The sequence below is a fragment of the Notolepis coatsorum genome (assembly GCF_963971535.1).
Source record: "Notolepis coatsorum genome assembly, chromosome: 16".
Classification (NCBI taxonomy): domain Eukaryota; kingdom Metazoa; phylum Chordata; class Actinopteri; order Aulopiformes; family Paralepididae; genus Notolepis; species Notolepis coatsorum.
In genome coordinates, this window is record NC_140180.1 from 44,875,382 (window position 1) to 44,899,325 (window position 23,944).

At 43.6% G+C, this 23,944-nt stretch overlaps 3 protein-coding genes across 3 annotated transcripts in view; all 3 read right to left on the reverse strand.

Moving 5' to 3' along the window:
* diaph2 (diaphanous-related formin 2) overlaps window positions 1–23,944 on the reverse strand; it is an 874,190-nt gene that overhangs the window by 268,083 nt on the left and 582,163 nt on the right. The gene's annotated exons all lie outside the window — the stretch shown is intronic.
* LOC311242380 (phosphatidylserine synthase 2-like) lies at window positions 12,690–14,072 on the reverse strand (the record flags this gene model as incomplete). Its single annotated transcript, XM_084331337.1, has 1 exon — window positions 12,690–14,072. The coding sequence occupies one exon, from the start codon at window positions 14,070–14,072 to the stop codon at window positions 12,690–12,692; it is 1,383 nt and encodes a 460-aa protein (XP_084187463.1).
* Window positions 18,723–20,105, reverse strand: LOC311242381 (phosphatidylserine synthase 2-like; the record flags this gene model as incomplete). Its single annotated transcript, XM_084331338.1, has 1 exon — window positions 18,723–20,105. One exon carries the CDS (start codon window positions 20,103–20,105, stop codon window positions 18,723–18,725), a length of 1,383 nt encoding a protein of 460 aa, XP_084187464.1.

Consider the following 23,944-nt stretch of genomic DNA (forward strand, 5'->3'; position numbering starts at 1 on the left):
TCACACCAATTGTTGTTCAACATGAAGGCTATTCCACCTCCCCTCTTTTTGCCGGAATATTCCTCCGTACGGTCTTTGCGGTGGATGAAAAAGTGATCGGCTGGTTGAATGGTGCGGTTCGGGACGTCCGGCGTCAACCACGTCTCGGTGAAGCAGAGAACATTGCAGTCCCGAATGTCTCTTTGGAATTGAATCCTCGCTCTGATGTCGTCCAGTTTATTTTCGATTGATTGCACATTGGCCAACATTATGCTGGGCAATGGCGTTTTGTGTCTCCTGGATCGCAGCCTGTCTCGGACGCCGGCTCTCTTCCCTCGCCATCTGCCCCCCTTCTTGCGTGGGCCGTTGTCGTTTCTACCCAAGATCTCAGCAGGCCATTGTTGTTCCTTGGCGAGCCGATCCAGAGAGCAATCCAGTCGGTAAGTGTAACTTAATCCAATGTCTATGAGTGACTGACGGTCATATACATTAGATGCACCAACAGTTGGTACATCAAAAACTTGTAAAACTATAAAAAAATAACTAAATTAAGCACAGTCTCGACGGAGCACACAGAGAGGCTGCCGGACAGTGCGGCGCCATTTTGTAGCTTGTAGATAACCATCCAGCGAGCGGGCTGTGTTGTGGAGAGCCTCTAGCTTGGCTATTTTTCATAATTTGTGTTAATGATTTAAAGAGGTGTCCACAATCTTTAACCTGGTTCACCAACGAGCTCACATACAATGATGGGGGGCAGGGCCAGGACAGTTATGGAGTAGAGTGGGCCGGCTCCATATACTGTACGCAATGAAACCCTGTGGTTCGTGGTGATTAGGCAGTCATTAGGATTATCTGAAGGGGGGTGATTAGCACAGCGAGGTGAACATCATTGACATAAAAGGACTCAGCTGCATCCAGTAGCAGGCATCCTCACCCACTCATCCCCTTTTTTAAAGACCGTAAAATTACTGCCTACCCTGCTCCCACTTTGCTCAGATATTTCAAAAATAGAAGCATGCAAGGCTACCTTCACATTTCTTCAGGTTGCATATTTCCTATGCTGGCTGAATTAGTAATTTCCTAAACGTATATGTATATGTATATTATTTACATGAAATACAAAAAGCCTAATCAAATGGTGTGGCTTATAAATTATGTTGTGTTTCAATGGTAGAATATATCTCAAAGGTTTCTAATCAAAACGTAGGGTACTCACAATGAAAATGACTGTGGCACCGACCTAAAGTAAGATAAGTATGAAGTTGTCCTATCCAGTACTGATTAGGGGTGGGAATCACCAGTTTCATCACGATACGATACGATATCGATTATTTGGACAACGATACGATATTTACCGACATCACAAAGTCTGCCACGATACGATACGATGCAATTCGATTCAGGTGCCTGCGATCGATATGAGGCGATATTATGTGCCCATTTAACACAATCAGTCACATTTAGATCAACAAAAAAAAGGCTACGGAAATATCAATTGATGTTTTTATTTTTGAGCTCTTCCAGACATTTAAATGAAAAACAATCTATTGTTTTTAATACCAATAGACCTTTATATATTGAGCTTTAAACTTTAAGTAAAATGTTTTGGAACTCACAACACACAAGCTAAAACCCCTTCCTCTCCCAAACTGTTGCTACAATTGTTTTATGTTGCATGATGATCATGAACACATTTATTATGTATTCGTGTTTAAATATCAACATCTCTCAGGGTTAGCTGCTTAGCTTAGTTAGCTTAAGCAGCCAACGTAACGTTAATTTAGATCTGCCCACGCGACATGGGCATAAAGGAATGGCGACGATGCAAAGCATGTTAGATGCATTTGAACCGTTGCGGGGAAAAAACTGCACACTTATATCGGGTCGCAAAATAGACACTCTGTAGCCCTGTTCTGCTGTAATGTCTACACAGAGTTTCAGACTACTGGGCGTGGGCGGATATGACTCGCGGGATTTTCAAAATAAGCGTATCGCAATATGAATCGATCTTTTTACATTGCATCGATCCTATTTGATTATTGATAATAGATCGATATATCGATCTGGATCGATGTATCGTCCCACCCCTAGTACTGATACAACAATTGTGCAGCAGCAAATGAATGGCCCTGCAATCTAGTACTGGCTGCTAGCAAAACATGACACAAACACACATAAAACACATTTGCATGTTATTGGTATCTAGGGGCATCTAAGGACCTCAATGAATGTATTCCCAGTGTCAGCATTTCCCCCCCCCCCCCCCCCCCCCATATTTGATGGTGAATAGCATCATGCTAACATTGACCAAAAGTGAAACATTTCCACTGAGCTCATTCAGAAAATCTAAACTAATCTAAGCAAATGTACAAAGGGCAGATTATTTACAGGGTTTTTTGTAGATACCGTAGTGAACTTTGCCATCCGGACACATGCTATTTGAAATATGAATATAGAATATAGAATAGCAGGCCTATAAATTACCTTATTATGGCCAAGTTGGATCGGCCCAAATCTCGTCTTTCCAATGGCAGATACATCTGCCATTGGCGCCCATTACAGGGCAGAAAAGACAGTGAATGAAATATACTGTAAGTACAGTTACTTTTGTTTAATGTCCATAGCTCCGCCATGTTTACCGGATTGCTAGACGTTCACAGAAAGGTAAATAAACAATATATGTTGTATTTTATGGCAATAACGTTCAGGTTTGTTCGAACCGTGAAATATAAACACGATTTTCACGTCAAGTGGCTGCAGCTTTGACTGTGGCTGGTGTGAGCTGGGTAGTGTAGATTTATGAAATTTCAACGTACATCGAAAGCCTTGGGTCTCCTCTTTCTTAAGACTACGATGATGTCATGGCGACGTCATGTCCTTGCGTCTAAATCATCCAGTTTCCGACGGATTCTCTGGAGATTTTTATAAACTAAAATTTAGCTAATAGCACTTAAAATCATTGCTAAACAAACATAGTGCTGAAAATATACACTTTAACTGCTGTTTTGATAGGGTTAGGGTATTTACTCTTGGCTACATTTGAAAAAGAAACACAACATCACTGAAATAAATATTTGACCGGTACCAGGCTGATCGGGTTTAAGAGGTTACATGAGCACATTACTCACCCTGTGATGTCTTGGATTCATGGGTATTTCATTCATAGTTAATTTTTCTTCTTGCATGTCTCTGCGGTGAACATATAATCCAAAAATGGTAGAAATACAGTACTTCACAAACACATACATGTTTGCTAAAACTTTACTAACGAAAACCTTTCTCATTCAATGTTGCCTTCAAATGAAACTCATAAGTTAATGGTCTCGACTTCAAGTGGGTTGAAGTCATGATGACACTGTTGCTAGGCAACTGGACAATGTGTCTTGAAGCCGCTGAGTCTAATGATTTACGAACAGTGGGTCGTGCATAAGGTCTCTTCCTATGAACCAAGGGAACTTTAAAAGAAGGAAGGGTCATCACATCACACTCGCTGGTATATGTAGCATTTTAATACAGGCTTCAATAGAACTGGCCCCAAATTCTGACACCAAGCAGAGCATAGGATGCTGGTATTCTGAAGTGATGACCATATTTTTATAGTTTTGTATAGTCGTTTTATGTTTTAGCAAAATGCATGTGTTTGTGAAGTACTGAGCATACGACTGGAGACTTATACTGGATAAATTGTGAGATTGTTTGTAAATTGATGTTTTGATATAGTTTTTGCTAAACCAAATCTTGGTTTACTTAAATTCAACCAAATATTACCATTTTCTGGATTTACATTCAAAGTGGGGACATGCAAGAATATACGTATATACGTATATATATTTTTTTTCATAAATTCAAGAATTTTTTTGTTGAAGTGCTCCTATAATTATAGCTAAATTAAATGATGTAGATGAACAAATAGCAATCCCTATTGTAATCATTCTCTATTTTTCCATCTATATGATTTCAATTGAGCTGTAATTAACACAACACAAATATTCAGTGTCATCTGGTGACATCACAGGAGGATATATTCAAACTCATTAATTCTCAATAACTGTAAAACTAAATTAATGTGTGAAAAACTGTTTAGAGCTTTGGGCTACATGTGAGATCATGTGCAAAATGTATCTGCATTGTTTTCCGGTGAAGTGCCCCTTTAAAATTATATTTTGATAACCATGATTACTGTATCATGAATTTGCATGAATTATTAGAATAATTTAACAATCATTTAAATGAGCATTATTATCAAAAGTATTACATCAGAGCTTCAAGTTTAGGGAGTGTTTACTTCATCCACAAATTAATAACTCTTGAAAATTGGCTATTATATCATAATGTCTGAGAATCATACAACTTTATTTTGTTTCGACTTCCAATGGCCTAATGAGAGTTTGATTGATTGATTGAAAAGTGTATTAACAGAATGCAGAATGGGTACAGTACAGTACAGCTCAATACATACAATTGGTAAGGGGATGCATACCAGAGAAATACTTTCGTCTTGTTTACATCAGGGTCCCCCATTTTCAATCCATCATAACATATATGACATACACAACATACAGATATACAGTACTGCTACATCTATACATTTATGACATACCAGATTTGCAAGATTTATGATACAAAAAGTGATACAAAAAGTGTTCAGAAAAAGAGTATATATACGTTTGACGTAGAAACTGTACATTGGAGGAGGTTGGGTAGGTGAGATGAGGTTGGGTGGGTGGGTGGGTGGGGGGCTGTACATTGGAGGTGGGGGGGGGTGTAGGGGGGGACACTGTACACTGTACATTGGAATACTGACAAAGCCATACTTGGTAATTTACTGTACAACTGGGTTAGGACATTTGTAGGGGCCAGTTTCGAATTGCAGTCTCCCGTAGGTGTTTTTTTAGAGTGTTTTTGAAGGTGGGTAGTGATTCACATTCCTTTACAGCTTTGGGTAGGGCGGTCCACATTGATGTGACATAATTGCGAAACGTGTTTAGTCCCTTGTTTGAGCCGAATCTGGGTTTAACATGATTTGTGGAGCTCCCTCTGGTGTTGTGATCGTGGTATTCACTGACCTTTGGGAAGTATTTTGACATGTACATGGGTACCTTGGTCGTGTAGTGTATCTTGTAGACCAGGCCCATTGCAAGTTGCTGTACTCTGTTGTCTACTCTAAGCCATCCTAGGTTGTCAAAGTGGGCAGGGGTGAGGTGGATTCTAGGAGTCAGGTCAAGCAGTAGTCTGACTAGTTTGTTTTGAGATGTTTGTCATTTGTTTTTTAGTGCCTTTGAGGTGCTTTGGTACCATGAGGTGCAAGCATAGTCGTAGTACCCTTGAATGAGTGCTCCTGCCAGAGTCTTCAGGGTATTCTTGTTTACCAGAGAGGAGATCCAGTACAATAATCGAGTTTGTTGGTTGACTTTTTTTATTACATTGGATGCCATTTTGTCACAGGAAAGATTAGCCTCTAGGATGGAACCCAGGTAGGTAATTTCATCTTTCCTTGTGACAATATTGTCACCCACACCACTCTATGGACACACAGTGAAATAAGTGTCATGATTACTGAATGGATATCAAACACTGGAGTGGGCTGTGCATTGATTATAATCCTTGTGATTCATGGAAATCTGCTCATATGCTTATCAGTGTGATACTGAAAACAAATTACCAACAGAGATCTCGTTCAATCTGTGCTATCATACTGCAGATCGCCTTGAGGTAGCGTTACACCAAATCCCAGATTAGTTAGTGTATTTACATGTATCCCTTCCAACACCCTTAGCATTCAGAGCACAGGGCCAAATGTATAGTCTGCATGATAATTAACTAATAAAATACTAAAAAGTGGCGTTGGGAATAACAAACCCGCATATCAACTAAAGGATTGTCAGCCTGTGATTGCTTAATTTAACATTGCCAAAGGAGTTGATTCAGCACCAATCCTTCTCTGGCTGTATTATAATCTGCATATTGCTAACTTTAGACAGGAGTGTGTGTGGGGGTTTGCACAAGCTATTGGCACATTGGAATACCTTGAAAGCTGGTGGCATTGAGCCTGGATGGCAACAACAGACATCGTTGTAATCTCTAGACCTCTGACAGCTTAAACCCAGTTTGTTTTGGGACAGTGACAAGCAAAAGCCAGTCAGCTCCAAGCTCTAGGCTGACATCCGTTTTAGCCCTCTGATAGATTCAAGAGAGTAGTCTATTTGTCTATTTTCATGCCATTATTTATTGTATTTCAGGAGTGATTTTGACCTAACTTGTTTGATGATGATGATGATGATGATGATGATGATGATGATGATGATGATGATGATGATGATGATGATGATGATGATGATGATTAACTACTACTATTACTACTACTACTAATAATAATATATATAACAACAACAAAACAAATTAACTAACATCAACCAATTATTATTATTGTTATTATTAGTAGTAGTACTATTGATATTATTATCATTGTAATAATAACACATTCATAGTCATGATATTATTATGATAATTATGATAACACATTGTCATTGTAATTTAACATCACTGTTTAGTTGCATTTATTGGCCAATGACCCATCATCCATGTTATGACCGTCGGCCCTCCAGGTCAGATACAAATGTAGGCTCATATATATGGTATAGAATAGATGGTATAGATACTGTATGGTGAATAAACAAAGAGTAAACTGTGTCAATCTACTGGGAAAACCCACGGTATCTAAAGTACCATTGCATAACTCACCGTGTGTACATGGTTGTGTTTGTGTGACTGTGTGTGTGTGTGTGTGTGTGTGTGTGTGTGTGTGTGTGTGTGTGTGTGTGTGTGTGTGTGTGTGCATGTGTGTGTATGTGCGTGTGTACGTGTGTGTGTGTGTGTGTGTGTGTGTGTGCACGTGTGTGGGGGGGTGGGTGTGTGTGTGTGCACGTGGGTGTGTGTGAGTGTGTGTGTGTGTGGGGGGGTGGGTGTATGCTTATAAAATGAAATGAGTACACAAATAACACTGCAGGGGAGAACATAAACACAGTCAGCATGTTTGCCCATGTCCTTATTGAAGTGTTGCGTAATAAAACAGTGAGGTCTCCTATGGTCTAACCAGGGCACTGAGATGTTAGAAGCAACACTCCCAATGCCCAGACTACAGTATAGTAGACTATGACACCTACATTATATGATCAATTATGTATGCTGTATGCCAGGGACATTAACGGTACTGTATGTATATTGCTTTATGGAAAGCATATCCCAACTCTCCATGGGTTGCCATACTATCTGTGTGCATTCCTCTGAGCCCACCTTTCCTGAACAATGTCCCATGTTTTCCACTGTTTTGAGAAGATGACGGCACATCGGAAAGAACCTGAATCAGGGGGGCTAAAGTCCTTTTATTTATTGAATAATGCTGACTATGCATCTTGCTTCATCTGTTTTTCTAAAGCACTTAGCTCCCACACTGTAACGCCTACAGCAAATCTTACCAAATTAATGTAGTTAACGCAACTTAAATGGCAGAGCAAGCTATAGTCCGCCGAGCCAACTAATTAAAGTGAACTCAATAAGTTATTACCATGAGTCCAACTCAGTTACTTTGAGTATGATGCACATTATGTATTGACATATTTTGAGTAAAGGCAACTTAGTTTCCATCCGGGTACTTGCCTAGGAGTAAATCAGCCCTGGCGACACAAGTTAAATTGATCCAATGTGTCTATCTTGGTGGAATGGTCAAGAGTCAAGACTGCAGCTGCATTTCTCCTTCTTGAACCTGTATATCGGTTCACTGACATGCAGTCTCTGACATCATCAATCTTCTGGGGCCTGCATGTTTTTATTTCTTAAGTCAGATTATTGTTTTGTTGAATATGTCACCCCTACGTAAAACCCATTACCATTTGGTGTTCTGTTGTTACATACGTCATGCTAGCTCACAAATGCTACCGTGCATCCTGACATCCTAGCTTCCCTGGCATCACTATCTTGCTTCAAATTAAGTTAGTTTTTGCTTCATACTATTTGCTTGTTGGGTAATAGCTTGTAACGGTAGTTCACATTAGCTTTGTTGATGCTTTTTGTGTATCTCCATTATCTCTCCATCTATGCCGCCACAACATGCTTGTATGTGCCATTGCACGTGTTGTAAGCAACAGGAACATGTGCTTAGCGAACACTAGTGCCTATAGGTGCCATGTTGCTTGTCAGTGATGAAGTAAGATAAACCATTTGAATGGGTTGATCTTGGCAAAGCTTACCACCATGTTGGTGTTTTCCTAAACATGGTTGCATGCTGACAGAGTAGATTGTAATCCTGATAGTCAGATGGCGGCACAATATGTTGCCATTCAGTTGTTCTTTAAGCAGCTGTTTGTTGAAAGTGACATGCTTCTTTATCTTCGGGGACAAAACACAAAGCACAAAATTGTGCCATGTCCTTTCAGAGAGTGTACGTTTAAAACGATTGTCTACAAAGTACCTCAGCGTACGATGCTATGATTGTAGTCAGAAATTAACCCTGTGATTATTGGAGTAGTGACATGGCATATGGTTCTGGTGATCTTTGTACTGAAAACATATCCATGCCGATGGGTTACATCCAGGGACGCGGCAACTGGGGGTGCGGCGGGGGCTGCAGCACCCCCTGCTGGCGGGGAGTGTAACTGCAACTGCAAGGTTGTTTTGGCTTTTATTCCATTGTAACCGAGGCTACTCAATGTCACAGAGCGGAGCAGCACTGCAGATTTACCCTACTCTTGGAATTCATTGCCAGATCGTCATAGGGGCGCTGTCTCGATAATGCAGTGTTATTAACAGCGTATAGCCGACGCATGAACCGGTTGGGATTCGAATAGACGCGGCCTGGAAGCGTAATTATTTAAGGTAACCAACTTGCGTCTAGCCACGCCCCGCGGCGACGCAGTAGCGGCAGAGCGGAGCAGCAGGAGCTCTGCCGCGGCAGCATTATGTAGCAGTAATTCCCCCTCTTTTAACATCGACGGCTAGCTCAACTGGTTCGCCGCCTTGCTGTGGATCCTGCGGTGGTGTGTTGGTAACAAGTTCGAATCCCTTCAATTTTAAATTTTTTTTAACGTGCATTCTTTCGCCGGTTAAGTTTAGGCATTGTTTCGGAGTTGGTTAAGGTTAGGGTTAAGTTTAGGCATTGTTTCGGAGTTGGTTAAGGTTAGCAGGGTTAAGTTTAGGCGCTGTTTCGGAGTTGGTTAAGGTTAGAGTTTGTCTTAGAGCATGGCAATATTCTTTCGGAGTTGGTTAAGGTTATGGTTAAGTTTAGGCATTGTTTCGGAGTTGGTTAAGGTTAGGGTTAAGGTTAGGCATTGTTTCGGAGTTGGTTAAGGTTAGAAGGGTTAAGTTTAGGCGCTGTTTCGGAGTTGGTTAACACTATGGGTGCCGGCCAGAAATCCGGAAAATGACTGTGGATTGCCAGCGCTATTTGCCTATGGAGAAATTCCCCTTCTTTGCAGGGCTATAACTTTTTAAATTCTATTGCTACATTGCCATTATTAGGGCCCATTCAAAGTCCTATATGTATTGTTCATTGTGTAGCAACGTTAAACTTTTTCATTCACATATTCATAGTAAAGTATGGTCTAATGTATAAGTATGTTTTCATCTGTTTCTGCAGCTTTCTCCAGAACGTGATATATAGCCCCAAATGCATTATATTGATGATGAAATACAGTTTGATGGCAATCGGGGCGATATAAAAAATTTCAATTGGACGTACTTCTAGAATGATCTACGTATGATCTGATGATGACCGGATGGGCGGGGGATCGTTTATAATTCCGTGGGCAGCGTTATATCATTCATCTAGTGTGGGTGATATGTTCATCATAACAGTTTATATGGAATACGATCAAAAATAACGCTGAATCTTACCGTATCCTCCTCGCGCCGTTGGGCGATGAGCGTGGAACAGTAATTTACCTATTATGGTATGTAGAAATATCGGGTCCATTTCCAGCTTGTATAATAGTATATATGTCCAAATCATGTTGTTTATCGAGTTATTGGCAATCGATCGCTATGTATTGTGTCGAGATCGAGTCCCGTGAGCCAAACAGAGTGCCCGGAAGTAATATGGTCGACCAGCACAACCTCCATAGCACTTCCTGTTTGGCGATTGCGCCGATCGGCCACCAGATGGCGCTCCTGAACCGCCAGAGAGCTCAGTGGGTCCTCCTGGTGGATCTCAGGCCAGCGGAGGGGAAATATGAATCCGATCGCAGATTTTTGAAATATTGATATAAGGACGCTTACAGCGTCCTCCGGCAACTTGAGCATGGCCGGGAATGACGCTTTAAAGCGTTTTCCGGCAGTCAAAGTGTTAAGGTTAGAGTTTGTCACAGAGAATGGCAATATAATGCAGCCTATTTCCGCACTGCCGCTCTCTCGCGCTGCCGCGGTCACATGGGCGTAGTGGCCAATCAGAGAAACGCTGAACACAAGTTGGTTGCCTAAAATATTCACGCGGCCTGGAAGCGTCAACGCGGAACTGGAAATCCGTTGTTAAAAAAAAATAGACTCAGCCTGGAATAGTTTTGGGACGCTGAATTCGCAGTAAAGGAATATATCTGCGGTTTCCCTGGCGTGAACAAGCCAGCAGAACTATCCGAGCCCCCGGGAGGGTGGTCAAATACCTTTTGCATGTCGGCGATCATGTATGCGGGGAACGAATTGCAGAGGGAGGGCGCAACAGGTGGGGTAAGCTGGGCTGTGATGTGTGCATCAAAACGGTTACATGTTTGTCTCGCACGCTCCACAGAGCCGAGCGTGAGAGCGCGGTCTCTAGTGAACGAGAGTGTTGGTTTACCAGAGTGGTAAACCTATGACATTATTATTATATCACTTATCTCAGCACCCCCTCATAACACGTTTCAGACCCTGTTGAACGCTCTGACTCAATAGTATCCATCTGCAGAACGTCAGCCCCAGCACTCTCAGGCCCCACGCTAAATGTGATTTGACCAAAGCAGAGTATACACACAGACAGTGGAGCTGTTTGCAGATAGCGAGCATTTTGACTTGTTGCGTGGTGACGATGTCTCGCAGACAATACAACTACAAGTATAATTATATAATATATATATTTTATAAGAAAAAAAGATATAAAATTATTTAATCAAAAACGATCAATATCTCAGCACACCCACTTCCCGCGGACTTCCCGCGGCCCTGATTACATCATGAGCAGTTGGAACATAATCTGTCAGCTTTCTTTTTGAAAATGCAAATGATACTCTGTGTAACATAAATTAAATAGTGACTTTTTTCTTTATTATTGGCACCTCTCGTGAAAGAAGCTGTTGCCAACATATTCCAGAAGCATAACTGCTATTTTTAGTGATTCAGTCAGTGATATCGTCCATATTGTTTCACACAGTAATACCCTGCATACATCTATCACTATGTTCTGTCTCTATTATGTATCTATTCCCCCTCTCCATTCTCTCATATTATCTCTCCTCTAGTATCACTCTCTCTGTCATCTCCTCTATAGCTCTATATTATTTAAATGTTCTTTCCCATTATCGTATTATCACTATATTCGCTCACTCTATATTCTCTACCTAGTCTTTATTATCATGTCTCCTCTATTCTCAATATGTCTAGCTTCATCTCTATTCATCTCTATATATATACGCTTGCTCTATTTCAATATAATATGTAATGTAACATGTATATAATCTGTAATCCAGGGGGAAGTGTATATATATACAGTAGATTCAAGAGTGTATTCATCACATGCATACCAGGGCATACAGTGAAATGTGCTTTGCCGTGCCCGCTATGAGGGCCGACGTTCCACTCTACTGGTTAAAGTTGCTTACTCGTTAGTACGTTCATTGATAAAGAAAAATAATGTCCACAGCCGCTCCAGTGTAAAACAAAGATATCCAAATGGTTTAGTTCTCTTCCACAGTGAAGTCTTTCTTTACAGAAGTGGTCCTAAAGCTATTTTCCTAAATATGCACGTTACTACTACAAGGTAAGAAAACTGTATTTTCCCAGTCTCCAAAATCACCGCCGACTCGACACATGAAAATTCCTCCACACTGGAAAGCCGTAAATCAACTTGCCGGCTCTTTCCACAGCAAAACGGTAGGCTTGGCACCTTGGTTGAGAAATGCAGGCTTCAGTCTATGTTGTTCAGTCCTGTTCAGTCATGTTTCACGATGCACACTGCTGCTCTGAGAGAATTGTGGACAATATATAGATACACAGATGTTCTAGACTGTTTGGTTATGACATCATACGGTGATATCACAAATGTTCTAGAATGTTTGGTTATGTCATCATACTGTGACATCACAAATGTTCTAGAACTAACTCCTCTCTCTTAGCTTAGCCTCATTAGCCAAGAGCAGAGCATCCTGCTCATCGAGTTGTCGTTTTTGTTTTAGAGCGGAAGCCTGAGCTAGCAACTCAGCCCTCTCTAATTCAGCTTTCAGACGCACGCTTGCAGATGATGTTCTGGAAAATGTAGTGGATGGTGCTCTAGACCCTTTATTTTTTATGAGGCTGTATGCACTGTAGTCAGGCCTGACCTCATCTTGGTGCTTCATAGACTCTGCTATACGCTGATGCACCTCTTTCATCCATGTGTCAGCCTTTACTGTGAAGTTGTAAAATGTGTCAGCCTTCGGCGTGAACCATTCATCCTGATCTTTCTTCTTGTTGTTTCAACCAGTACAGACCGGTTACAACCCCTCCTCATCAGCCTCCCACTCATCCCCCTGCTCATCCTCATCCCCGCTCCTCCTCAGGACTTCCTGTGTCGCAGTGGGTCCATGTTCCTGTTCAGCCTGCTTCTCCCGGAGGGGGTCGTCACCATGCTGCTCTCGCTCGCCGGGGACTTCATGTTTGCGTCGGCGGGTCTCTTTGTAGCGGAGCGTGATGTCACGGAAGAAGAAGCGCCACATGGTCCAGATGATGATGATGAGGATGCCCATGTACCAGCACTGCGTGACGAAGAAGGGGATGGGCAGCATGATGGTGTTGGGGTCGTACTTCATCACGATGAGGAACTCGGTCACCGTGACGGCTGCCACCAGCCATGCCTGCTGCCCCAGCTTCCTGTGGAACATCGGGTCATCCATGAAGTCGTAGATCTCCCTCAAGGCCACGCCGCCCACGTTGAGGAAGAAGACAAGGCGCAGGAGCACCAGGCAGTGTTCAGGGGGCATCCACAGCACGAACTTCAGGTAGAAGGTGTTCAGCTCCGCCAGCAGGAACATGAAGATGATCCCCAGCACGGCCAGCCAGCGCCGCAGGTTCGATGCCGGCTTCCACTCAAACTTCACCCAGCTGTACGGAGTGAACTGGAACGCTATCCTCTTGATCTTCCCCTTGTATGTGGGGATGTTCCATAGGCCCTGCCACTGATATGGCTTCATAGACAACCAGCCAAGAGTCTTCATACCACAGTAGATACCCAGACCATTACAGACCAATACATCCATGATCCAGTGGTCCCACCAGCACTCTGAGAAGTTAGGCAGCTGGTGCTCCAGACTGTACTCCAGAAACTCAAACATCACACTGATGATCCAACACATCCACCAATCACGTATCACCAGAGTCTTGATGTACCACCCCAGGAAGTGAGCCGGTACAAAGCCATCTATCTTGTCCCAGATGTTGTGCCAGGGGTTGGTGGTGTTGCCTGGGTCATAGATGAGGCAGTTCCCTCCGTAGTCTCTCTCCGGGAGCGGCACGCCCAGCCGGGGGTCGATGTACTTCATGAATTGTTGTCCATCGTGCACCGTCTGGAACAGGATGAATATGAGGAACAGCTCGTACACCACGGTCACACATAACCAGAACCGCCAGTATGCTGGATGTGGTCTGGTAAAAGGACCGTCTTTTGCTTGAGTGACTCCGAAACACAGGAACACCAGGATGCTGGCCACGATCCCTCTCTTGGTGTTGTAGGCAGTGTCCTGAGGTGTCTCCTCCAACAGGGTGACGTACACCAGAGCACAGGTCAGGATGAACAGCACCGTCACTGTGTGGGCTCGCCAGAAGAAGGTGTTGGTTCCGTCGTCAGACACCTTGCACTCTGTGTTCCTCCTGGTCGGCATGCTCTGCTCCGGACCACCACCGGGGGGCGCTGTGGCGTTGAGCGCTTCGTCGTTCACCTGCTCCCCGACGGTGGGACTCTTGGTCGGAGCGGAGACCGCGCCACTCTTCTTCCAGTGTGGCTTGGTCATGGCTTCCCGCAGGTCCTCCGCTGGAGCGTCCGCCGGAAGGCCCCGTCTGATGCGTGTGTTCTGGTCCTCCCTGAGGGTCATCCACTGTCTGCCCCGCCCAAACCACCGGGCTGCATCCAGTGAGCTCCCTGATGATCCACTCGAACTGAACAAACAGGTGGAGGACAGTCAGACTACTAAGACGCGTCCTTGTTGTCAGAATCTTTTAAAAGCCTTGCTTTGAACACGGTCATCATGGCTGGTTAATCATGACCTTTGTCTGGGCTGAAACCACCAGATTCTAACTCGACGAGGCTCTCCACAAACAAGACACAATATTGGTTTTGGTCAAATCCCATTACACCCTCCTACCCTACCTAACAGCCCTGAGCCAGACTGGTCGAGTCGGCTGTGATTTTGGAGACTGGGAAAATACAGTTTTCTTACTAATATTAGGGCCGACGTTCCACTCTACTGGTTAAAGTTGCTTACTCGTGAGTAGTACGTTTGTTGATAAAGACAAATAATGTCCACAGCCGCTCCAGTGTAAAACAAAGATATCCAAATGGTTTATTTCTCTTCCACAACAAAGTCTTTCTTTACATAAGTGGTCCTAAAGCTATTTTCCTAAATATTCACGTTACTACTACAAAAAAATTCTCATCCAAAAGTAGTAGATAGATAACAGGTCATACATGTAGGTATGCATTTGGTTATGTGGGTGGGTAGGTTTATAGGCAGGTGGGTGGGTTGTTATATATTATTATGTACATAGTATATCCATGTATGTACTGTGTGTATGTATGTTTGTATTAACATTAATCTTTTAATGTATTCTGGTATTTTATAATATGCATATTTTTGTATTTTTGTATGTTTGATTTTAGGGGATGTTCTTCTCTAGGCTTCTAACTTCTCCTTCACAATCGTTATAACTTATTATGTATTGTTTTTACTTCTGTTTAACTGTGTTAATAAACAAACAAACAAAACAAACAAGGTAAGAAAACTGTATTTTCCCAGTCTCCAAAATCACCGCCGACTCGACACATGAAAATTCCTCCACACTGGAAAGCCGTAAATCAACTTGCCGTCTCTTTCCACAGCAAAACGGTAGGTTTGGCACCTTGGTTGCGAAATGCAGGCTTCAGTCTATGTTGTTTAGTATATCTGGTCAGTCCTGTTCAGTCTTGTTTCAAGATGCACCCTGCTGCTCTGAGAGAATTGTGGACTAATAAGATACACATGTTCTAGAATGTTTGGTTATGACATCATACAGTGACATCACAAATGTTATAGAATGTTTGGTTATGGCATCATACTGTCACAAATGTTCTAGCATGTTCTATTATGACAAATAAGACAGTTCAATGACTTTATCTAAACCCAATCAATATTCCTACTGCCGTTTCAATGTAAGGTTATAAAAATAAACATAAACATTCATATAATACAATAACCTAAATATATAGCTTTGGCTCCTACACCCGCTACGATTGTGCAATAAAACAATAGTAATAGTAGCAATAATAATAAGATAACTAGAATATACATGGTAAATAGACATCACCTCTTAACACTTTCAGTGCCACCAGGGGGCGCACGACTTAGTGCTTGAATGCCACCATCGGCGCTAATGTTAACGTTAATATCGCCTAATCTATGTTTTAAATTATGGCTGTGTCTAATCTGCCTGTCGCTTATCAAATAATCATTTTCCAGTCAGTACTGTCAAGGCAGATTGGTTTTTTATCGCTTCATTTCCGTTTGAGAGCATTTTGAAAAGCACCCGTTTTGAGGTAAAAAAACAGCCCATTCTGTGATAATCGTCTTTTACTGGAATATTCCAGAACGTTGATATTTGTCGGCATATTTATGAATCGTTTTCAAATAAACGCTAGATGATCAATAGTATACGTACGTACACGCACGCACATTCGAGGCACGCGCTGATAATAGCCGTTTTCATTTCCTCATGGATTTTACAGTGAAACCGCTGGAGCACATATCAGAAAAAAGCTTATATCTTCATCAAAACGAGTCTGATTATCCTAACACTGATAACCTAGATTCCTTACCTGACATCAGATGGTATCCAACTGGTATATTCCAATTCCTGATCACCATTCGAAAAAATCGATAAGTGTATAGATCTAACGTGTATACAGTAGAACTCATGCTTGCCGCGGCTCAGAGTCTCCAGAATGAACTATGGTAACCCCGGCTGCATCAGTTGACTGGAAAATGTGGACTGGAATATTTTTTCCCCCATACAATACAATATACAATATGTAATGTAACATGTATATAATCTGTAATCCAGGGGGAAGTGTATATATATACAGTAGATTCAAGAGTGTATTCATCACATGCATACCAGGGCATACAGTGAAATGTGCTTTGCCGTGCCCGCTATGAGGGCCGACGTTCCACTCTACTGGTTAAAGTTGCTTACTCGTTAGTACGTTCATTGATAAAGAAAAATAATGTCCACAGCCGCTCCAGTGTAAAACAAAGATATCCAAATGGTTTAGTACTGTCACAAATGTTCTAGCATGTTCTATTATGACAAATAAGACAGTTCAATGACTTTATCTAAACCCAATCAATATTCCTACTGCCGTTTCAATGTAAGGTTATAAAAATAAACATAAACATTCATATAATACAATAACCTAAATATATAGCTTTGGCTCCTACACCCGCTACGATTGTGCAATAAAACAATAGTAATAGTAGCAATAATAATAAGATAACTAGAATATACATGGTAAATAGACATCACCTCTTAACACTTTCAGTGCCACCAGGGGGCGCACGACTTAGTGCTTGAATGCCACCATCGGCGCTAATGTTAACGTTAATATCGCCTAATCTATGTTTTAAATTATGGCTATGTGTCTAATCTGCCTGTCGCTTATCAAATAATCATTTTCCAGTCAGTACTGTCAAGGCAGATTGGTTTTTTATCGCTTCATTTCCGTTTGAGAGCATTTTGAAAAGCACCCGTTTTGAGGTAAAAAAACAGCCCATTCTGTGATAATCGTCTTTTACTGGAATATTCCAGAACGTTGATATTTGTCGGCATATTTATGAATCGTTTTCAAATAAACGCTAGATGATCAATAGTATACGTACGTACACGCACGCACATTCGAGGCACGCGCTGATAATAGCCGTTTTCATTTCCTCATGGATTTTACAGTGAAACCGCTGGAGCACATATCAGAAAAAAGCTTATATCTTCATCAAAACGAGTCTGATTATCCTAACACTGATAACCTAGATTCCTTACCTGACATCAGATGGTATCCAACTGGTATATTCCAATTCCTGATCACCATTCGAAAAAATCGATAAGTGTATAGATCTAACGTGTATACAGTAGAACTCATGCTTGCCGCGGCTCAGAGTCTCCAGAATGAACTATGGTAACCCCGGCTGCATCAGTTGACTGGAAAATGTGGACTGGAATATTTTTTCCCCCATACAATACAATATACAATATGTAATGTAACATGTATATAATCTGTAATCCAGGGGGAAGTGTATATATATACAGTAGATTCAAGAGTGTATTCATCACATGCATACCAGGGCATACAGTGAAATGTGCTTTGCCGTGCCCGCTATGAGGGCCGACGTTCCACTCTACTGGTTAAAGTTGCTTACTCGTTAGTATGTTCATTGATAAAGAAAAATAATGTCCACAGCCGCTCCAGTGTAAAACAAAGATATCCAAATGGTTTAGTTCTCTTCCACAGTGAAGTCTTTCTTTACAGAAGTGGTCCTAAAGCTATTTTCCTAAATATGCACGTTACTACTACAAGGTAAGAAAACTGTATTTTCCCAGTCTCCAAAATCACTGCCGACTCGACACATGAAAATTCCTCCACACTGGAAAGCCGTAAATCAACTTGCCGGCTCTTTCCACAGCAAAACGGTAGGCTTGGCACCTTGGTTGAGAAATGCAGGCTTCAGTCTATGTTGTTCAGTACTGTTCAGTCATGTTTCACGATGCACACTGCTGCTCTGAGAGAATTGTGGACAATATATAGATACACAGATGTTCTAGACTGTTTGGTTATGACATCATACGGTGATATCACAAATGTTCTAGAATGTTTGGTTATGTCATCATACTGTGACATCACAAATGTTCTAGAACTAACTCCTCTCTCTTAGCTTAGCCTCATTAGCCAAGAGCAGAGCATCCTGCTCATCGAGTTGTCGTTTTTGTTTTAGAGCGGAAGCCTGAGCTAGCAACTCAGCCCTCTCTAATTCAGCTTTCAGACGCACGCTTGCAGATGATGTTCTGGAAAATGTAGTGGATGGTGCTCTAGACCCTTTATTTTTTATGAGGCTGGATGCACTGTAGTCAGGCCTGACCTCATCTTGGTGCTTCATAGACTCTGCTATACGCTGATGCACCTCTTTCATCCATGTGTCAGCCTTTACTGTGAAGTTGTAAAATGTGTCAGCCTTCGGCGTGAACCATTCATCCTGATCTTTCTTCTTGTTGTTTCAACCAGTACAGACCGGTTACAACCCCTCCTCATCAGCCTCCCACTCCTCCCCCTGCTCATCCTCATCCCCGCTCCTCCTCAGGACTGCCTGTGTCGCAGTGGGTCCATGTTCCTGTTCAGCCTGCTTCTCCCGGAGGGGGTCGTCACCATGCTGCTCTCGCTCGCCGGGGACTTCATGTTTGCGTCGGCGGGTCTCTTTGTAGCGGAGCGTGATGTCACGGAAGAAGAAGCGCCACATGGTCCAGATGATGATGATGAGGATGCCCATGTACCAGCACTGCGTGACGAAGAAGGGGATGGGCAGCATGATGGTGTTGGGGTCGTACTTCACCACGATGAGGAACTCGGTCACCGTGACGGCTGCCACCAGCCATGCCTGCTGCCCCAGCTTCCTGTGGAACATCGGGTCATCCATGAAGTCGTAGATCTCCCTCAAGGCCACGCCGCCCACGTTGAGGAAGAAGACAAGGCGCAGGAGCACCAGGCAGTGTTCAGGGGGCATCCACAGCACGAACTTCAGGTAGAAGGTGTTCAGCTCCGCCAGCAGGAACATGAAGATGATCCCCAGCACGGCCAGCCAGCGCCGCAGGTTCGATGCCGGCTTCCACTCAAACTTCACCCAGCTGTACGGAGTGAACTGGAACGCTATCCTCTTGATCTTCCCCTTGTATGTGGGGATGTTCCATAGGCCCTGCCACTGATATGGCTTCATAGACAACCAGCCAAGAGTCTTCATACCACAGTAGATACCCAGACCATTACAGACCAATACATCCATGATCCAGTGGTCCCACCAGCACTCTGAGAAGTTAGGCAGCTGGTGCTCCAGACTGTACTCCAGAAACTCAAACATCACACTGATGATCCAACACATCCACCAATCACGTATCACCAGAGTCTTGATGTACCACCCCAGGAAGTGAGCCGGTACAAAGCCATCTATCTTGTCCCAGATGTTGTGCCAGGGGTTGGTGGTGTTGCCTGGGTCATAGATGAGGCAGTTCCCTCCGTAGTCTCTCTCCGGGAGCGGCACGCCCAGCCGGGGGTCGATGTACTTCATGAATTGTTGTCCATCGTGCACCGTCTGGAACAGGATGAATATGAGGAACAGCTCGTACACCACGGTCACCCATAACCAGAACCGCCAGTATGCTGGATGTGGTCTGGTAAAAGGACCGTCTTTTGCTTGAGTGACTCCGAAACACAGGAACACCAGGATGCTGGCCACGATCCCTCTCTTGGTGTTGTAGGCAGTGTCCTGAGGTGTCTCCTCCAACAGGGTGACGTACACCAGAGCACAGGTCAGGATGAACAGCACCGTCACTGTGTGGGCTCGCCAGAAGAAGGTGTTGGTTCCGTCGTCAGACACCTTGCACTCTGTGTTCCTCCTGGTCGGCATGCTCTGCTCCGGACCACCACCGGGGGGGCGCTGTGGCGTTGAGCGCTTCGTCGTTCACCTGCTCCCCGACGGTGGGACTCTTGGTCGGAGCGGAGACCGCGCCACTCTTCTTCCAGTGTGGCTTGGTCATGGCTTCCCGCAGGTCCTCCGCTGGAGCGTCCGCCGGAAGGCCCCGTCTGATGCGTGTGTTCTGGTCCTCCCTGAGGGTCATCCACTGTCTGCCCCGCCCAAACCACCGGGCTGCATCCAGTGAGCTCCCTGATGATCCACTCGAACTGAACAAACAGGTGGAGAACAGTCAGACTACTAAGACGCGTCCTTGTTGTCAGAATCTTTTAAAAGCCTTGCTTTGAACACGGTCATCATGGCTGGTTAATCATGACCTTTGTCTGGGCTGAAACCACCAGATTCTAACTCGACGAGGCTCTCCACAAACAAGACACAATATTGGTTTTGGTCAAATCCCATTACACCCTCCTACCCTACCTAACAGCCCTGAGCCAGACTGGTCGAGTCGGCTGTGATTTTGGAGACTGGGAAAATACAGTTTTCTTACTAATATTAGGGCCGACGTTCCACTCTACTGGTTAAAGTTGCTTACTCGTGAGTAGTACGTTTGTTGATAAAGACAAATAATGTCCACAGCCGCTCCAGTGTAAAACAAAGATATCCAAATGGTTTATTTCTCTTCCACAACAAAGTCTTTCTTTACATAAGTGGTCCTAAAGCTATTTTCCTAAATATTCACGTTACTACTACAAAAAAATTCTCATCCAAAAGTAGTAGATAGATAACAGGTCATACATGTAGGTATGCATTTGGTTATGTGGGTGGGTAGGTTTATAGGCAGGTGGGTGGGTTGTTATATATTATTATGTACATAGTATATCCATGTATGTACTGTGTGTATGTATGTTTGTATTAACATTAATCTTTTAATGTATTCTGGTATTTTATAATATGCATATTTTTGTATTTTTGTATGTTTGATTTTAGGGGATGTTCTTCTCTAGGCTTCTAACTTCTCCTTCACAATCGTTATAACTTATTATGTATTGTTTTTACTTCTGTTTAACTGTGTTAATAAACAAACAAACAAAACAAACAAGGTAAGAAAACTGTATTTTTCCCAGTCTCAAATCACCGCCGACTCGACACATGAAAATTCCTCCACACTGGAAAGCCGTAAATCAACTTGCCGTCTCTTTCCACAGCAAAACGGTAGGTTTGGCACCTTGGTTGCGAAATGCAGGCTTCAGTCTATGTTGTTTAGTATATCTGGTCAGTCCTGTTCAGTCTTGTTTCAAGATGCACACTGCTGCTCTGAGATAATTGTGGACTAATAAGATACACATGTTCTAGAATGTTTGGTTATGACATCATACAGTGACATCACAAATGTTATATAATGTTTGGTTATGGCATCATACTGTCACAAATGTTCTAGCATGTTCTATTATGACAAATAAGACAGTTCAATGACTTTATCTAAACCCAATCAATATTCCTACTGCCGTTTCAATGTAAGGTTATAAAAATAAACATAAACATTCATATAATACAATAACCTAAATATATAGCTTTGGCTCCTACACTGTTACGCTTGGTACGCTTCTTTGGCATGATGGACCCAGATGACAGAATGGAGATTGATGAGACCGGAGACAGAATGTGACGATGAACAGTTTACTTAACGACAAGGTACATACACGACTAACACACACAGGTAACATTTAACAATGACCGCGCACAGCAGGGCAGGACAGACAGGACTATATACACAAGACTAATTGACAAGACACAGAGGGTAATTTACAAACAAGACACAGGTGTGGTAGACAGAAACAATAGAGCACAGAGTACTGGGAAAACAATAACAAACAACCAGACTAAAACATAATTACAAACCACAGACAGGGGAACACAAGACTAACAAAGTGGAGACAACAGATAATAAACACAACAAACACAACTGACAATAAATAACAATAAGTTGGTGTGTGAGCTGATGCCAGATTGGCATCAGCCCACCGGGTGGAAATGTAGACTGAGGGTTATTGTTAATGGGAGGTACTTGTGATGAATATGACTGTCTGAGTCCTGGTCCCACAGGGCCAGGACCGGAGGAAGTGTTACAGTACCCCGCCCTCGAAGGTCGACTCCCAGGCGACCCAACAGGCCCCCCGGGAACGGGGAGGGTGGGGGGGACGGAAGCCGCATCGGCGAAAAGAGGGGGGGGGAGGATGGGGGTTCGAGGGACGGGGCCTGCGGGAACAGGAACGGGGGGAGGGGGCTGACGAGGAGGGCTGGAGCAGGGAAGGATGGGAGGAGGAGACGACGGCTCCGGAGCGCGACCTGGGGCTGGGGTCTCCACGGTGGCGAGACCCCCCGCCGAACCCCGAACCGGAGGCTCCCTGGCGACAGGACGCGGTGCAGGACCCCCAACCGGGGTCCCTCCGGCAGCGGAATCCGACGTCTTCCTCCAGGTCTGCCATGGTGGTGGCTCGTCTTCTGAAACCTCCCAGGGCGGAGGAGACCTCGACCAGACCGGCGAGGAAGACCTGCGGTCCTGGGAACCCCTTCCCCTGGGGCTGTGGCGTCGGGATCCGCGCCCCGTCCCCGACGCTCCCCTGCGGACCAGGCGACTCCCCACCCAGGGATCCAGCACCGGGGTGGCCGCGGCGCAAGCACCCGATGTCATCGGCGCCGCTGGCCCAGCCACCACGTCCCATGGTGCCAGACCCAGAGCGGTCGCCTGGTCGGCACACAGGACGGAAGCGCCCAGGATCCCGAGCGCGAAGCTGGCTCCGTCTCTTCTCTCTGCCGGGTCTAAGTTCGGCGCGGTCATTCTGTTACGCTTGGTACGCTTCTTTGGCATGATGGACCCAGATGACAGAATGGAGATTGATGAGACCGGAGACAGAATGTGACGATGAACAGTTTACTTAACGACAAGGTACATACACGACTAACACACACAGGTAACATTTAACAATGACCGCACACAGCAGGGCAGGACAGACAGGACTATATACACAAGACTAATTGACAAGACACAGAGGGTAATTTACAAACAAGACACAGGTGTGGTAGACAGAAACAATAGAGCACAGAGTACTGGGAAAACAATAACAAACAACCAGACTAAAACATAATTACAAACCACAGACAGGGGAACACAAGACTAACAAAGTGGAGACAACAGATAATAAACACAACAAACACAACTGACAATAAATAACAATAAGTTGGTGTGTGAGCTGATGCCAGATTGGCATCAGCCCACCGGGTGGAAATGTAGACTGAGGGTTATTGTTAATGGGAGGTACTTGTGATGAATATGACTGTCTGAGTCCTGGTCCCACAGGGCCAGGACCGGAGGAAGTGTTACACTACACCCTCTACGATTGTGCAATAAAACAATAGTAATAGTAGCAATAATAATAAGATAACTAGAATATACATGGTAAATAGACATCACCTCTTAACACTTTCAGTGCCACCAGGGGGCGCACGACTTAGTGCTTGAATGCCACCATCGGCGCTAATGTTAACGTTAATATCGCCTAATCTATGTTTTAAATTATGGCTATGTGTCTAATCTGCCTGTCGCTTATCAAATAATCATTTTCCAGTCAGTACTGTCAAGGCAGATTGGTTTTTTATCGCTTCATTTCCGTTTGAGAGCATTTTGAAAAGCACCCGTTTTGAGGTAAAAAACAGCCCATTCTGTGATAATCGTCTTTTACTGGAATATTCCAGAACGTTGATATTTGTCGGCATATTTATGAATCGTTTTCAAATAAACGCTAGATGATCAATAGTATACGTACACGCAC